Source organism: Citrus sinensis, chromosome 7, assembly GCF_022201045.2.
Source record: "Citrus sinensis cultivar Valencia sweet orange chromosome 7, DVS_A1.0, whole genome shotgun sequence".
NCBI classification, from domain to species: Eukaryota; Viridiplantae; Streptophyta; class Magnoliopsida; order Sapindales; family Rutaceae; genus Citrus; species Citrus sinensis.
The window spans coordinates 5,481,360-5,500,455 of NC_068562.1; the positions used below are offsets into that span (position 1 = coordinate 5,481,360).

At 32.9% G+C, this 19,096-nt stretch overlaps 1 protein-coding gene across 1 annotated transcript; it reads right to left on the reverse strand.

Annotated features, from left to right (window-relative positions):
- Positions 1 to 16,310: 16,310 nt before the first annotated feature.
- LOC102609605 (transcription factor bHLH131) lies at positions 16,311 to 18,781 on the reverse strand. Its single transcript, XM_015532928.2, has 3 exons — positions 18,642 to 18,781; positions 18,280 to 18,528; positions 16,311 to 18,148 (listed from the first exon to the last, which is right to left on the reverse strand). The coding sequence occupies exons 1-3, from the start codon at positions 18,657 to 18,659 to the stop codon at positions 17,738 to 17,740; spliced, it is 678 nt and encodes a 225-aa protein (XP_015388414.2). The 5' UTR covers positions 18,660 to 18,781; the 3' UTR covers positions 16,311 to 17,737.
- Between the last annotated feature and the right edge of the window lie 315 nt (positions 18,782 to 19,096).

Consider the following 19,096-nt stretch of genomic DNA (forward strand, 5'->3'; position numbering starts at 1 on the left):
CCTTGGGGAGTATTTGAGAAATACCTTCATTTTACTTCGCATTTGTTTCTTCATGTTGCTCCTCTTGATTTTCAAGTGGTGCATTCTTTTGGCTATCATTTGATAATCTTCTTGTAGCTCTTCATCTACATTATCATAAAAAAACAACTTTCTCCATAGAGGAAGAATTAGACTCATCAAATATAACAAGTATAAATTTTTCCACAATCAAAGTTCTTTTGTTATACACTCAATAAGATTTGCTTGGGTTTGAATAGCCAAGAAAAATACCAACATCAAATTTTGGATCAAATTTGTCAAGATTATCTTTTGTGCTCAAAATAAAACATTTGCATCCAAAAGCTTTGCAATAACTAATGTTGGGTTTTCTATATTTCCAAAGCTCATAGTGAGTATTATTGAGATGATATCTAATCAATGTGGTCTTAACCATTTTTTTTTTTAATAGACCTATCATTTCTCTCTACAATTCCATTTTGTAGTGGAGTTATAGGTGATGAAAATTTATACTCAATGGCAAAACCATTACAAAAAAAAATCTCAAATGCATGATTTTCGAATTATCCACCTTGATCACTTCTAATGCAAGAAATAATATATAACTCATCTATCATGTATATACATCACACAATCATGAAATATGTAAGTATTCAAAGATTGAGAATTAAAGCATATCACTTATTTGACATGCTTAGGAATTAAATAATCATTAAAATCAAAACAAATCCATCGTGATGAGTTGACAAGCTATCATCTTATATATATAACCATGCATCATGATAAAACACTCAATGTTAAACTCATTATCCAAATATAAAACATCCAAATATCAACCAATAATCATCATTAATCCACAATGAAAGCAACAATGCATATGAAAATGTAGGTGCATAATATAATAGAAAACTATGGTAAAATCCATAAGGAGAACACACTATAGAAGTGGTAATTTGAAATACTCAAAATGCACAAATTCGAATTTTTTAAGATATTGAGTAAAAGGTGTAAGTTTGAATCAATTAAAACGATTTTGGAGTTGATTTTAGACACAAGAATGGATGAGAATAATTTATATGAATCAATTTGGATTGAAAACGAATGAGAATGATGGATTTTGGAATGAAATCAAGTGTGGAGTAATCGGCTTTTAGTGAGAGAGAGAGAACCAGAATGCTGAATGAAGAGGGAGGAAGAACAGTGAAAAATAACCCCCGAAACCAGATTTCCGGTTTGCACTAACCGGAATTCCGGTTGTGACCAGAAGCTTGAAACAATGAAAACGGATTGTCGGATGAGCTGAACCGGAATTCCGGTTGGTTCCAGCAAAAGCTTCACGCAAAATCGGTTTTCCGGATGACACGAACCGGCTTGCCGGTTGGATCCAGAAGATACCAAGTTCCGAATGCTGCCAAGGTGCAGCTCGAATTCGGAATTCCGAATTGACAGAACCGGAAATCCGGTTTGGTCCAGCAAGCGTTCCTTGCGAATCCGGCTTTCCGGTTTTGCTAACCGGTAGTCCAGTTTGAGGCAGAAAGTAACGTGCAAGCTATATACCGTTGGAAAGATAATTAAGTTAGCTTTCCAATAAATTTTACAGAACTGGATTTGGAGTTCTCTAGAAGGAGTTATGACCAATTCATTACAACTTGTGCAGACTAGAGATTTTCACAATAATTAAACATATAAACATTGAAAAGTGAATAAATTAAACACATCACTTAACTATCATGCTTAAACACTTCATAAACATTAACATCAAACAAATCCATCATGATAAATCACTCAATATTACACACAATGATAATTCCATCATGTAAACATACAAACATACTTTCGCAAATTCATTTATCATGATTCATTCAACAAAATTAATATGGCAAGAATTGTTACCAAAATAATTAAATCATCTTGCCTCATCTTTTTCTCCTAGCTCATACTCAAGTGATTATCCTCACAAGCTTTCATCAAGGAACTTCTCCACCATTCCTTGATTGTGGTACCTACAAAACAATATTCAAGTTGTGCCCTTTGGTACCCAAATGCTCTTGGGTCCTTGAGTGTTAGCAATGGTTCCTTTTGGAACCCAAATACACTTGACTCCATAATATACATTTCTCTTAATTGAACATCTATAACTCATATGACCATTTTGATTGCAATAATCACAAACAATTTTATGATCACTTGTGGAGGTAGCCTTAACAAAATAATTCTTATAATATTTTTGTTTTAAGTGAGGCTTATACCCAAGTCCTCCTTTATCAAACACACATTTTTGAGTGCTTAGTAATTTTTCTGAGTTCTTTTGACCATTTGTGAATTTTAACACAATTTCGTTGAGCTCATTACTCTTTTTCTTAAGCACATCATTTTCTTTCATCAATTTATCAACATGTGATTTTTCATGCTCATACGAAATACTTTGTTGACATGTGAATGATGCAATTCTATCATGCAACATTTTATTATCTAACTCTAGTCCTTTAATCTTTTCATTTAATGAATCATTGCATTTTTGTAAAGCATCCTTTTCATTATTCAAGTCATCTACATATGATTCTAAATGCACATGTGAAGTACTAGGTTTCTCATTTGATAATGCAACTCTATCATGCAATGTTTTATTCTCTAATTCTAGGCATGTAATCTTTGCACATAGAGATTCATTTTCATTTGTGAGCTCTACCATTTTCTTTTTAAAACATGCATTCTTTTTACCAACTTTCATCCACTCATCATACAATTCTTTAAATGCATCATATAATTCATTATAAGTAGGAAGATCGTTTACCTCATCAAGTCCATCATCCGAGTCATCTCCAATTGCCATAAGTGCCAAATTCGACACTTCATGAAATTCTTCCTCCTTTGTAGTCTCCTCATACACAATTTCGAGTTTTCTCCAAATTTCATAAGCATTAGAACAATTTGAAACTCTATGAAATTCCTTTTTATCTAAGGCACAAAATAAAACATTCATAGCCTTGGAATTTAAAGACATCTTTTTCTTATCCAATTCACTTAAAACATTATTTCTAGGAATGAGTAAATCATCACAAACAACTTCCCAAATTTCATAATCTAAGGCTTGTAAAAACACTCTCATCCTAGTTTTCCAATAAGGATAGTCATTACCATCAAAGAATGGAGGTCTAGTGGTGGATTGGCCTTCCATGAAAGTTGAACTAATTTGGGTTGCTATTGATCTTTAACTCTAGACGGTTAAGTCTACACAAGAGCACCTCGCTCTGATACCAAATGAAATATAAGTGTGCAACCCAAGAGGGGGGGTGAATTGGAATTTTAAAAATTATCCTAGCAAATCCACACAACAAGCAATCTAATGTCTTAATAAAAATTGAAAGCAATAAGTTCAATCAAAGTACAATAATTAAATAGCAAGGGAAGAGAAAGCAAACTCAAGGATTTTTACGTGGTTCGGCAATCCCCGCCTACGTCCACGCCTCCAAGCACACCGGGCTTGAGGATTTCACTATCCAAGCCTTTCCAAGGCTTCAAACGATTACAATTGACTTCAAGGTGTCAATGAACCTTTACAACAAGAGATTATATCTCCAATCTCTTCACCCCAAGTGTTTCTCACACTTGTACTCTCACAATTTGATGTGAAATGAAAAATACAACAATCAATCTCTCTTTAAGAGTGGATATACAAATTGAAGAACAAAGATGATTTAATGAATGATGATTCACGAAGTTGAAGCTCAATATATGTTGTGTGCACTTGTTCTTGCTTGCTTGGATTTTCAAAAAATGAATTGGTTTTGAGTTTATATAGTTTGAACTCAAAAACTAGCCGTTATGCACATTTTGGTCGTAACCGGATTACCGGTTATGGACATCCGGAATTCCGCTTAATGTTACCGTTACAGCCACAAATTTGAATTTTTGAACATCCGGATTTCCGCTTTGTCACATCCGGATTTCCGCTTACGCTCAGTAGCTTACTGCCCAACAACCGGATTTCCGTTTGTCAGGATCCGGATTTCCGCTTTCAATTCGGATAGATGCTGCCTAACATTCGGACTTCCGTTTGTCAGAATCCGGAATTCCGCTTGCTACAGTAACTGCTACAGTGAACTATTTTCTAAAATTATAGTTTGACCCCAAAACTTTATAAAACTGTAGTACGGCCCAAAACGTTATGAAACTTTTCAAATAGGTCCAATTTCAGAACTTCCCAAGAATAGTTAATTAGTTATCTTTCCCAAACTTTCTGAAATTATGATATGGCCCCAAAGTTTTTATTGTTTCGCTCAAAGGTCCTTTTCAACATAATACCTATATTTTTCAAAGTTCTCAAAACCTTTCACTTTAGTCCAAAATATTCATAAATTATGGTATGGCCCAAAACATTTTAAATGTTTGTAAAAACGTCCAACTCCGAAATTTAATTCTTATTAAAATCAAAGATTTCAAATCTTAACAATTAAGTCCAAATTACTTAAATTTACAAAATACTTTTCTTTATAAAAACAAAAACTTTTAGTTTATGAAAAGTATTTAATTAAATTAATTTCTTGAGCTTCTCAAATGCTAAATCAAACATTAATTAAATCATACCGGCTTTACAAGAATTTATCTCACTAATTTGTTCGTTGAGCTTTAAACAATATTCTTGATGTCGCCGTTGTCCGTTGAGTGTCTTCAATCTTGATTTCACTTGCATAAATATTATCCTTCAAAAACTAGTGAAAATGTGAAATACAATATTTATTAAATCACTCAATACATATGTTTGTTATCATCAAAACTACATTATGTATAGCCCTTTAGGCTAACAATCTCCCCTTTTTGATGATGACAAACGTTGCATGTATTTAAACAATCATTTTTCATAAAATCATTTTTCCATTAAATATAAAACATTTACAATGTGAAAATAATGATTTATTTAAAATATATAAAAAATAATTTGAGCTTAAAAAATTAATCATTTTTAATCTTGTTTGTTATCATCAAAATCAACATTATGGAAACATATATGTTAACAATCTCCCCCTTTTTGATGATGACAAACATTTCATGTATTTAAAGAATGATTCCACAAATATAGTCTTCTTTTACAATTTGCCAATTAGCTAAATTAATGATTTAAATACATGGATTTTTTTTCTCCCCCTCATCATCAAAAAGAAAACTTAATTGGCAAAGAAAAAAAAATAGCTAATTTTTTTATAAATTTGAAAACATGTATTCTTCTCCCCCTTCATCATAAAAAAGAAAACGTAAAGGAAAAGAATAAAAGTAGTAAATTTGTTACCCATGTTGTTTGAGTAGAAATTTTGAAAGAATCTCCCCCTAACAACAAGCATCACTTCAAATACAAGATTAGTAATATCACATCTAAATTATTATAGATAATGATAAGAGCCAACTCCATACATAAATCATCACACTAAAATATCATGAACCATTATTGCATCAATTACCAAGTCAACAACTCATAACATGAAATTTATCATATAAAACACCCGTGTAATCAAATCGTCATTATATCTCAAAGTGTATATTATTCTCTTCTTTTTGACAATATTGAAATGATATATTATTTTGTCTCCCCCTTTGGACAATAAAAAAAATTCAAAAATGAATATTATCCAAAATCATATTATATACTCCCCCTAAATATATGGCCAATTAAAAATTTAACCAAAATGATTTTATTCAAAAACATATCATATTTATCTCCCCTTAAAAATGAACAAATCTTCAAATACACAACATGATTAAAAACACTTCCATATAAGCTTAAACAATAATAACAAACCAACAACTCCTTCAATTTATCAAGCAACACACATATAATCATCAATTACCAAAATCATCAAGAAATCAAATCATTCCAAGTTTATGCCGAATTTTTGAAAATTCTTCTTCGCAAAGAGGTTTTGATTTCTTTACCAAATTGGCATGCATATTATCAAATATTCAAGCTCCATAATTATCAATGCAAGTTAAAAAATGATTTGAAAATTATTTAACAAAAACTCCCCCTGCATACATGCTCCCCCTAGATACATGCATATATTTTCATAACACAAATTAAATCATTCTCCCTTTTTCGATATCATTTAAAATAAGTAAGACATATTCAACAATACATCGATAAAGTACAAAAAAATGCATTCATTCACTAATCATAGATTGCATAAGATCAAGCTTCATCAAATATAATGTAATCATCAATGCACATTCTTTATCATCAAAACTTAAGTAAAAATATAAGTACATAATGGCAATATATAAATCATCAAAATCAACATATGCCAATATATAGATCATCAAAATCAACATAACTATTAAGAAAAGCCATAATGATGAGTTAAAGAACAAGTGATCAAATTCATTATTACAAATGCTCATATATATTTTTAAGAGATGATATAGTAGTTACACCTTGTGATGGATCTTTCAAAATTAAGTTCTTAAGGTGAGAAGAAACATACCTCCACTCCTTGGGGAGTATTTGAGAAATACCTTCATTTTACTTCGCATTTGTTTCTTCATGTTGCTCCTCTTGATTTTCAAGTGGTGCATTCTTTTGGCTATCATTTGATAATCTTCTTGTAGCTCTTCATCTACATTATCATAAAAAAACAACTTTCTCCATAGAGGAAGAATTAGACTCATCAAATATAACAAGTATAAATTTTTCCACAATCAAAGTTCTTTTGTTATACACTCAATAAGATTTGCTTGGGTTTGAATAGCCAAGAAAAATACCAACATCAAATTTTGGATCAAATTTGTCAAGATTATCTTTTGTGCTCAAAATAAAACATTTGCATCCAAAAGCTTTGCAATAACTAATGTTGGGTTTTCTATATTTCCAAAGCTCATAGTGAGTATTATTGAGATGATATCTAATCAATGTGGTCTTAACCATTTTTTTTTTTAATAGACCTATCATTTCTCTCTACAATTCCATTTTGTAGTGGAGTTATAGGTGATGAAAATTTATACTCAATGGCAAAACCATTACAAAAAAAAATCTCAAATGCATGATTTTCGAATTATCCACCTTGATCACTTCTAATGCAAGAAATAATATATAACTCATCTATCATGTATATACATCACACAATCATGAAATATGTAAGTATTCAAAGATTGAGAATTAAAGCATATCACTTATTTGACATGCTTAGGAATTAAATAATCATTAAAATCAAAACAAATCCATCGTGATGAGTTGACAAGCTATCATCTTATATATATAACCATGCATCATGATAAAACACTCAATGTTAAACTCATTATCCAAATATAAAACATCCAAATATCAACCAATAATCATCATTAATCCACAATGAAAGCAACAATGCATATGAAAATGTAGGTGCATAATATAATAGAAAACTATGGTAAAATCCATAAGGAGAACACACTATAGAAGTGGTAATTTGAAATACTCAAAATGCACAAATTCGAATTTTTTAAGATATTGAGTAAAAGGTGTAAGTTTGAATCAATTAAAACGATTTTGGAGTTGATTTTAGACACAAGAATGGATGAGAATAATTTATATGAATCAATTTGGATTGAAAACGAATGAGAATGATGGATTTTGGAATGAAATCAAGTGTGGAGTAATCGGCTTTTAGTGAGAGAGAGAGAACCAGAATGCTGAATGAAGAGGGAGGAAGAACAGTGAAAAATAACCCCCGAAACCAGATTTCCGGTTTGCACTAACCGGAATTCCGGTTGTGACCAGAAGCTTGAAACAATGAAAACGGATTGTCGGATGAGCTGAACCGGAATTCCGGTTGGTTCCAGCAAAAGCTTCACGCAAAATCGGTTTTCCGGATGACACGAACCGGCTTGCCGGTTGGATCCAGAAGATACCAAGTTCCGAATGCTGCCAAGGTGCAGCTCGAATTCGGAATTCCGAATTGACAGAACCGGAAATCCGGTTTGGTCCAGCAAGCGTTCCTTGCGAATCCGGCTTTCCGGTTTTGCTAACCGGTAGTCCAGTTTGAGGCAGAAAGTAACGTGCAAGCTATATACCGTTGGAAAGATAATTAAGTTAGCTTTCCAATAAATTTTACAGAACTGGATTTGGAGTTCTCTAGAAGGAGTTATGACCAATTCATTACAACTTGTGCAGACTAGAGATTTTCACAATAATTAAACATATAAACATTGAAAAGTGAATAAATTAAACACATCACTTAACTATCATGCTTAAACACTTCATAAACATTAACATCAAACAAATCCATCATGATAAATCACTCAATATTACACACAATGATAATTCCATCATGTAAACATACAAACATACTTTCGCAAATTCATTTATCATGATTCATTCAACAAAATTAATATGGCAAGAATTGTTACCAAAATAATTAAATCATCTTGCCTCATCTTTTTCTCCTAGCTCATACTCAAGTGATTATCCTCACAAGCTTTCATCAAGGAACTTCTCCACCATTCCTTGATTGTGGTACCTACAAAACAATATTCAAGTTGTGCCCTTTGGTACCCAAATGCTCTTGGGTCCTTGAGTGTTAGCAATGGTTCCTTTTGGAACCCAAATACACTTGACTCCATAATATACATTTCTCTTAATTGAACATCTATAACTCATATGACCATTTTGATTGCAATAATCACAAACAATTTTATGATCACTTGTGGAGGTAGCCTTAACAAAATAATTCTTATAATATTTTTGTTTTAAGTGAGGCTTATACCCAAGTCCTCCTTTATCAAACACACATTTTTGAGTGCTTAGTAATTTTTCTGAGTTCTTTTGACCATTTGTGAATTTTAACACAATTTCGTTGAGCTCATTACTCTTTTTCTTAAGCACATCATTTTCTTTCATCAATTTATCAACATGTGATTTTTCATGCTCATACGAAATACTTTGTTGACATGTGAATGATGCAATTCTATCATGCAACATTTTATTATCTAACTCTAGTCCTTTAATCTTTTCATTTAATGAATCATTGCATTTTTGTAAAGCATCCTTTTCATTATTCAAGTCATCTACATATGATTCTAAATGCACATGTGAAGTACTAGGTTTCTCATTTGATAATGCAACTCTATCATGCAATGTTTTATTCTCTAATTCTAGGCATGTAATCTTTGCACATAGAGATTCATTTTCATTTGTGAGCTCTACCATTTTCTTTTTAAAACATGCATTCTTTTTACCAACTTTCATCCACTCATCATACAATTCTTTAAATGCATCATATAATTCATTATAAGTAGGAAGATCGTTTACCTCATCAAGTCCATCATCCGAGTCATCTCCAATTGCCATAAGTGCCAAATTCGACACTTCATGAAATTCTTCCTCCTTTGTAGTCTCCTCATACACAATTTCGAGTTTTCTCCAAATTTCATAAGCATTAGAACAATTTGAAACTCTATGAAATTCCTTTTTATCTAAGGCACAAAATAAAACATTCATAGCCTTGGAATTTAAAGACATCTTTTTCTTATCCAATTCACTTAAAACATTATTTCTAGGAATGAGTAAATCATCACAAACAACTTCCCAAATTTCATAATCTAAGGCTTGTAAAAACACTCTCATCCTAGTTTTCCAATAAGGATAGTCATTACCATCAAAGAATGGAGGTCTAGTGGTGGATTGGCCTTCCATGAAAGTTGAACTAATTTGGGTTGCTATTGATCTTTAACTCTAGACGGTTAAGTCTACACAAGAGCACCTCGCTCTGATACCAAATGAAATATAAGTGTGCAACCCAAGAGGGGGGGTGAATTGGAATTTTAAAAATTATCCTAGCAAATCCACACAACAAGCAATCTAATGTCTTAATAAAAATTGAAAGCAATAAGTTCAATCAAAGTACAATAATTAAATAGCAAGGGAAGAGAAAGCAAACTCAAGGATTTTTACGTGGTTCGGCAATCCCCGCCTACGTCCACGCCTCCAAGCACACCGGGCTTGAGGATTTCACTATCCAAGCCTTTCCAAGGCTTCAAACGATTACAATTGACTTCAAGGTGTCAATGAACCTTTACAACAAGAGATTATATCTCCAATCTCTTCACCCCAAGTGTTTCTCACACTTGTACTCTCACAATTTGATGTGAAATGAAAAATACAACAATCAATCTCTCTTTAAGAGTGGATATACAAATTGAAGAACAAAGATGATTTAATGAATGATGATTCACGAAGTTGAAGCTCAATATATGTTGTGTGCACTTGTTCTTGCTTGCTTGGATTTTCAAAAAATGAATTGGTTTTGAGTTTATATAGTTTGAACTCAAAAACTAGCCGTTATGCACATTTTGGTCGTAACCGGATTACCGGTTATGGACATCCGGAATTCCGCTTAATGTTACCGTTACAGCCACAAATTTGAATTTTTGAACATCCGGATTTCCGCTTTGTCACATCCGGATTTCCGCTTACGCTCAGTAGCTTACTGCCCAACAACCGGATTTCCGTTTGTCAGGATCCGGATTTCCGCTTTCAATTCGGATAGATGCTGCCTAACATTCGGACTTCCGTTTGTCAGAATCCGGAATTCCGCTTGCTACAGTAACTGCTACAGTGAACTATTTTCTAAAATTATAGTTTGACCCCAAAACTTTATAAAACTGTAGTACGGCCCAAAACGTTATGAAACTTTTCAAATAGGTCCAATTTCAGAACTTCCCAAGAATAGTTAATTAGTTATCTTTCCCAAACTTTCTGAAATTATGATATGGCCCCAAAGTTTTTATTGTTTCGCTCAAAGGTCCTTTTCAACATAATACCTATATTTTTCAAAGTTCTCAAAACCTTTCACTTTAGTCCAAAATATTCATAAATTATGGTATGGCCCAAAACATTTTAAATGTTTGTAAAAACGTCCAACTCCGAAATTTAATTCTTATTAAAATCAAAGATTTCAAATCTTAACAATTAAGTCCAAATTACTTAAATTTACAAAATACTTTTCTTTATAAAAACAAAAACTTTTAGTTTATGAAAAGTATTTAATTAAATTAATTTCTTGAGCTTCTCAAATGCTAAATCAAACATTAATTAAATCATACCGGCTTTACAAGAATTTATCTCACTAATTTGTTCGTTGAGCTTTAAACAATATTCTTGATGTCGCCGTTGTCCGTTGAGTGTCTTCAATCTTGATTTCACTTGCATAAATATTATCCTTCAAAAACTAGTGAAAATGTGAAATACAATATTTATTAAATCACTCAATACATATGTTTGTTATCATCAAAACTACATTATGTATAGCCCTTTAGGCTAACAATCTCCCCTTTTTGATGATGACAAACGTTGCATGTATTTAAACAATCATTTTTCATAAAATCATTTTTCCATTAAATATAAAACATTTACAATGTGAAAATAATGATTTATTTAAAATATATAAAAAATAATTTGAGCTTAAAAAATTAATCATTTTTAATCTTGTTTGTTATCATCAAAATCAACATTATGGAAACATATATGTTAACATGTTGTCCCAGCTGCTTTCCATCGTATTTCCTTCAAAAACATGGCAGCTCTTAAGCATTGCTTTCTGTTATCTATGATTGTAGCATTGTCATTGTCAAGTTTTCAAATGAGCATGGCAGCTCGCAACCTTTTGCAAGCACCAGCGGGGCCGCTGCCAACACTTCCACCAATGCCTAAGGTGGCATTGCCTCCAATGCCATCGATCCCAACTTTGCCGCAGGCCACACTTCCACCATTGCCAACTCTGCCAAATCAGCCAGCTCTTCCAAAGCTGCCAACTCTGCCTCCCATGCCAGCAGCACCAAAGGTGACACTTCCTCCATTGCCCTCAAATCCAATTCCCACTACAATCCCTTCAATTCCAAACATTCCCTCCACAATCACAACTATTCCTTTCCTCTCTCCACCCCCATCTAACTAATTAAACCCACTTTTTTATTCTGCGGACTGTAGTTCCATGTGTTTCTCCTAGTCTTGCTTGCTATTGATTATGCTTCTGTTATTTCTACATACATGAGTTTGTTCGATTGATGGATTGTCTTTTATACATTAGTTTGTCTCCGAGATTCTGAGTTTTATGTTGCCGTAATGTATTTTTTTAATTCTCATACTTCACTCTTCGGAGTGAGTTGTTATATGTAGTGTAATTTTTTTTTATTGTATTATTGCTATGATAAATATATGATCATTTCATTCGGCTATTTTGGTCATGACCCATGAGGTCCTTTCCGGATTATTTCCTCAAACTTACGTCTTCATCACATCGCTCAACAAGTAAACACATAAAATAACGAGAAAAAGGAAAAAGAAAATGTAGCTTTTTCTTTTAGCATCAATAAAATGATCAATGAATATTATATACGACATTTTTTTTCCCCTTCTGAAAAGGGAGCATTTTTTAAATTCTATTCAAGTCTCATGTTATTTGACTAAATACATGTCCTACAATCATCAAAAGCATCATCAGCTATGTTTTTTTTTTTTCTTAAACATATCATCAATAACCAAAATACAGTAGTTTGGGAGGCTTAATATCTCCTAGTACAAAATAGTATGTCGAACTAAAGAGGATTAAATTAGATTAGGTTGAATTGGACGTCATAGAATTCAATTTAATTATATAGTTCATTATGTATTTTATGTGATACAAGATTAAACTCAAGTAATGGAATTAAATTAGAAGAAAAAATTAATATACTAATTTTTATTTATTAATTATTAGATAACTAAAAATATTTTATTGATAATAGTAAATTAATTAAAAATTTATTAAAATTTAATGTATGCTATATCAAGGGGTGGACATTTAATTCGGTTCGGCTTTGTTCAAGTAGTAAGAAACAAATGGTTCAAAAAGTGTGAACCTAATCGGATAATACCCAGCCCTAGATGTAGTTATAAATCTACCACAAAAATGATATATAGAAAATATTATAAAAACTGGGAGCTTTTTTTTTTTTTTGAAAAGAATTTTGAAAATTTGTAAAAAAATATATATATATTTTGGACCTTAGAATCGACTTTTATTTTTGATTTTTCCCTATACTTTAGTTTCACCAATACATACGTGTATGTGAAAAAACCAACTCAAAATTCAACCGCAAAGATCTTGTCCAGTTTAGGGCCAAAATTGTGCGCTATAACATTTGGTTATGGGCCTAACCAGGGATTGGAAGCTTCTGCTTTATTTTCCTAAGTTTTTTTTTTTCCAATTAAAACTTCATATGTGGCATAAAAAGGTCTACCACAATGTTTCAAGGTAAGTTCTCCTAATTTTCCGAGATTCTTTTTATTTTTGGATAAGTTTTTAGAAATTCATAAAAATTATTTCGGGCTTCAAAATCGACTTTTTATTTTTCTTATGCTTTAATTTCACCAACACCTATGTGCATGCAAAGTATCAATTCGAAATTCAATCACAAAGCTCCTAGACCTGATTCAGGCCCAAAACTGTATTCTATCGCCTCCATTCTGGGCCTAAATTAGGCCCAAGAGCTTCTGATTTATTTTACTATTTTTTTTTATTTTGGCATAATAAGAGCTTCCTAGAGTTTCACATGAATCCGGCAAGATCTATTAATTTTACGGGATTTTTTTATTTTTGAAAACTATTCAAAATACGTAAAATTATTTCAGGCCTTGAAATTGACTTCTTTTTTTTTTTTTTCTTATGCTTTAGTTTCACTAATACATATGTGTTATACTTATAGGCTTTGGTTCTAAGCCTAAAATGAGCCTAGGAGCTTGGACTTTATTTTCCTAAGGTATTTTCCACAGAAACCTTATTTGAGTCATAAGAAAGCCTATCCATAATTTCACATGAATCTGGTAAGTTCTCCTAACTTTTTAATTTTTTTTAATATTTGAAAATACGAGAAAATTATTTCAGATATCAAAATTGATTTCTGTTTTTTCCTATACTTCAATTTCACCAATACCAGCACCTATGCACATAACCAGCTCAAAATTCAACCACAAAGCTCCCGAGCCTCGTTCAGGGCCAACCATCTCCTATAAACCTTCGTTTCTGGGCCTAAACTTGGATTAAGAGCTTCAGCTTTATTTTCCGAGGGCGTTTTCCGTCAAAATCCTATTTGAGTCATAAGAATACATCTCTCAGAGTTTATATCAATTCGAAAAGTTCTCTTAATTTTTTGAAAATTTTTTATTTTCGAGAAAATTTGGCAATTAGTAAAAATTATTTCGGGCATTAGAGTTGACTTATGATTTTCTCCTATCATTTAGTTCCGTAAGTACCTATTTGCATGCAAATAACCAGCTCGAAATTTAACTGTAAAGCTCCCAAGCCCAATTTAGACCTTGTGCTATAAGCTTTCGATTCTAGGCCTAAATTAGGCCCTAGAGCTTCGGCTTTTATTTTCTTAGGGTTTTTCCATTAAAATCCTATTTGGGGCATAAGAAGGCCTCCGCCAAAATTTCAGCAAGTTCGTTTATTTTTTAAAAATTTATAAAAATTATTTCGGGCCTCGGAATCGGCTTTCATTTTTTACCTAGGCTTTAGTTTTACTAATACCTACTTGTATGTGAAAAACCAACTTGTAATTCAACCTCAGAGCTCCCAAACTTGGTTTAGGCTCAAAACATGTGCCATGAATTGTCGTTGTTATTTTCAAAATGTAGAAAATATGTCATACGATTTTTATAAAAGTAATCAACTGCAAAATCAACTCTACACCTTTTCTCACTCAATTAAGAATAATTTAGAGTTATTATCATTTCACTATTTTAACAAAATAACAAACCGTTACGCGAATTATTGGAGTACAACATTTATTATATTAACTATGAAAAAAATAAGATAATAATACTTTTATTTTACTTCCATAAGTCAAGATGTCACCACAATGATTAATGTAATAAATCATTGAAGTAGTGAAAGGATAATCACAAACGAGACCACTTGACTATTTCGTTTGTAATAACTGAGGATTGAAATTACTTGTATCTTAGCATTTAAACGAAAATTCAGCGAATGGGATATGACACATCGAGGATTTATGATAGCATGTTTATAAATGTTAGATTCTTGGATTAAATAGAGAGCATGCATATTATTTATTTATTTATTTATTGTTGATACTTTTAACTGCTGGTTACCGAGTAGAGGTTAGGAATCCAACACCTGGCATGCTTCTCGTGCTATAACCAATCACATTGTTACAGCACGGCAAAATGAACAAATAAACTAACTGGGGGATGGCAAAATTGCACCGGGCCGATATGTTCTGGTGGGCTTAGGCCCGATTTTTGGGCTAACAAATATGTTTGCCAATTGTTGATATTTGATCCATTAATACATGTCAGCAGCCCTCAATTTTCAATTAATCTCATTTATTTTTAGAATTATCCTCATTAAAAACTCAAAATTAATATTTATTTTTCAACCTTTCTTTTCTTTCACATTTGCAGTTTTGCACGTTCTTTCTCTCTCCTTTTCAAGGATCACCGCCGCACGCATCTTCATCACCACCAAATCCAGCTCTAAATATCAAACAACATTTATTTCTAATTTTTACTTCTTTTTTTTTTTTGGTAAAATAACAAATTGGGTTATAAATCAAACTTGACAGATTGTAAATTTAACATATATATTTTACATCTCTTCTAAATACTTGTTGCATCGACAATGACCATTGTTATTAAATCAATTTTTAATAAAAAAAACTTGTTGAATATTAACATCTATAAAACTTGTTGGACTATTAAAATCTATCTTATCTACTCAATCTTTTTCTAATAAGATAGATTTTTTTTTTCATGAATCGAAGAAGTAGCAAAAGTTGTACCATGTCATAGCCATAATAACATATGATTCTTTGATTTTTTAACGAAACTACAGATGATAAGATATAAGAACATAGTGTGCAATTTCTGTACAGCTCAGGTTTCGTTAAAAAATTGCTAAAAAAAACAACCATTGGACTGTTATACCACAGAAACTTCCGAAGTAAACAAGTACATGGAATTTTTATGGTTATAACAGTGAAATGAGTGATTTTATGAACCAAATTGTGCGTAGATAACTCGTGTGAAATCTAGAGTAAATGCAGATGAATTGATCTTGCCATTTTCATTCGTAACATTCTGTCTGTGTTATTCATTTTCAAGATGACTCTCCTGGAAATTTATTTATTTATTGATTTATTTTTCTCCGTGCATGAACCCTGCTGATTTGTCTCGTTGGATTATAAGGTAAAATAAAAGCTCATGTATCCAATAGTCTTAAGCACATGCTTATGTGAGCAAAAACATTTGTTAGTCGTTATCCTGTTATCGGTAGCTCATTTCAAGGCAGTATAGATCTGTTCAATGCCGTATTGAAAAATCAAAAGAGAAGGCAACTCATAGCGAAGTAGCCAAAGTAATGATCACATTCATTATTACAATATAACACAACAGACAAATATAAAACAATAATATAATACGAGAACTCCAATGAAATAATAGGTACTACTAGCTAGCAGACAAACAATGACTCAGGAACCTCGAATCTCGGAATCAAATTAATGTATGCAGACAGAAGACTAGCTCAACCCATCAAGCAAACATATGTGGATATATGAAGAATCCGATGACAAGGCTGCGTGGAACAAATGCAACTGTGGCATCTGAAGGATTAGTGGTTTAATTGGATGGAGGTGGAGAGGGGAAAGGAATAGTTGGGATTGTGGAGGGAATGTTTGGAATTGAAGGGATTGTAGTGGGAATTGTTGGAACTGGGTTTGAGGGCAATGGAGGCAATGTCACCTTCGGTACTGCTGGCATAGGTGGCAGAGTTGGCAGCTTTGGAAGTGTTGGTTGATTTGGTAGAGTTGGCAGAGGTGGTAGTGGCAAAGTTGGGATTGAGGGCATTGGAGGCAACGCCACCTTTGGCATCGGTGGTAGTGTCGGCAGTGGCGCCGCTGGTGCTTGCAAAAGATGGCGAGCCGCCATGCTCATTTCAAAGCTTGCCAATGACGATGCTATAATTATAGAGAGCAGGAAGCAATGCTTAAAAGCAGCCATATTTTTTAAGGAATATTTGAAAAGGCAGCTGGGGCAGCAAGATCTTTTATCTATATAGAGAAGTTCTGTTTGTCGCTTGAGTTGGGGAAAGCAGCTTCTTATGGCGATTTATAGAGAAGAAATGCTGCAGGATTCAGAGAGTCTGATAAGATGTAGGTGGGGAAAGTCCTGAGAAGTGCGTTGGTTAGTTGACCTTCTCACCTAGCTAAGCTTTGTTGCTTGTTATGTAACGCATCCTCTATGGAGAGAAATATTACAGGCAACTTAACATTGAAAAGTTTAGGGTAGACTAGACATTAGATTTGAACTGAACCAGCATGCGTCATCACAAATTATACAAATTCAAGGAATGTCAACTTACAACATCAACTGTTACACTTGTAATGTTTTCATTTCACAATAACCTTAACGCTTTTATGCTTACATTAGATTTGAACTGAACTACTATTACAACTTATAACGAGGATTTAGCCAACCTTACAATTCCGGCGCCAGCCAATAATCTGTATTCTAAGCTACTGGTATAGTTGTTGAGATTATTGGTCACCAAAATCTACAAATTCCTTGCTTTACATTCTTTGTTATTTATTTACCTTATTACATCACTGGATGACGGAGACAGCAACCCCTACAAAACCCCCTGCCCCCAAAAGCATATCCTTCATCCTATTATTACCTGTATTACCATTATATCATATCAGTTTCCATAAGCTCAAATAGTCAGTGATAAAAACGAAGTTTGCTACTGTTTCCTGGCGAAACAGGCCTATCTATGACTAAATTCAAGGCTCTCTTAAGCATCACCATTCCTTCATTTCCTTTGAAACCTTGAACCCACAGTACACACTTGATCCTTCCACCCACTGGCACCATCTCTGCCCTCACCAGCCTCCCTTTCACTGATCTCAGTGCTCTTGATAGATCTGACATTAGTTCCGGCTGATCCTCGCAACTCAGTGTCACTTTCAACATCCCCCTATCTCTGTTACAGTTGCGCAAACTTAGTTCATTTGCCTCACTGGGGAATACACACTCCTCATGAACCTGGCAAAGGGCTTTCTGTTCTCTTACTGTCCTCTGTAGCTCCCTCACAGTTTTAATTGTCTTCGCCAGCACTGATGCCTTGTCTACCTGTTGTTTTACAATGACGAGCAATTTTGTTGATGCATTATTAACCTTTTACAATCAGAATATGCATCAAAAGTAGCATAAACATTAGTCGCATAGTTCTGTTCTTAAATAAATGTACATCCATTACTTACTTTAACCAAGTTTGGTAGGATTTTCCGGAGATTATCATACTGGTCATTTATTCGCAGTCTTCGTCTCCTCTCAGCCTCACTATGTTTCTTGGCGGCCAGTTCTTTGGCTTCAACTTTGGATATTGGTTTCGAGATTAAACTTGGATAGCAAATAATGTTGCTGGAGATTGATCCTTGTGTTAAGCTAAGTTGCTTCAAGTAAGTCATTGAATTATAGTAACTTTGAACGGGTTTTACTCCTCGTTCTAACTGAATGTGCAGAATCAGAAAAGGTAACAGCACTTTTTAAACAAATAGCAGAAAAAATAATAAAATAACAAGCAAAGAAAGAGAGAGACAGAGCAAATGATAGCAAATGATACCTGTTGCAGTAAAACCATGGTGGCAACACCAATTTGCCTCTACAAAAACAGTTCCTTTCCAATGATGTAAAACAATAAAGGGAATAGGAGTCCTTCTGAACAAAGGAGTGCCAAATGCTGTTATTGCCAGTAAATCAAATAAATAAGTTGCCATTGAGGTGAGGTGGATTAAGCGACATCAACCTAATAAATAGCAATTTATGAGTAATACAAGTGCCGATTTCATCATAACTTTTAAGATTCTGTAGTCTGAAATGCTTGATATGGGTTGATATCTTCTCTGAGAAGAATCCACAAACAAATTTATTTTTTTATTAATTGTATATCTATTGAAAGGATTGAATAGTTCTACTGAAATATGAGAGATTTCTTCTCAACAGTCTATATACTTCACCGTTGTTCCACAATTGTGAAGCAACATGATTATCACAAAATCATTCCAAAAATTCAATCAA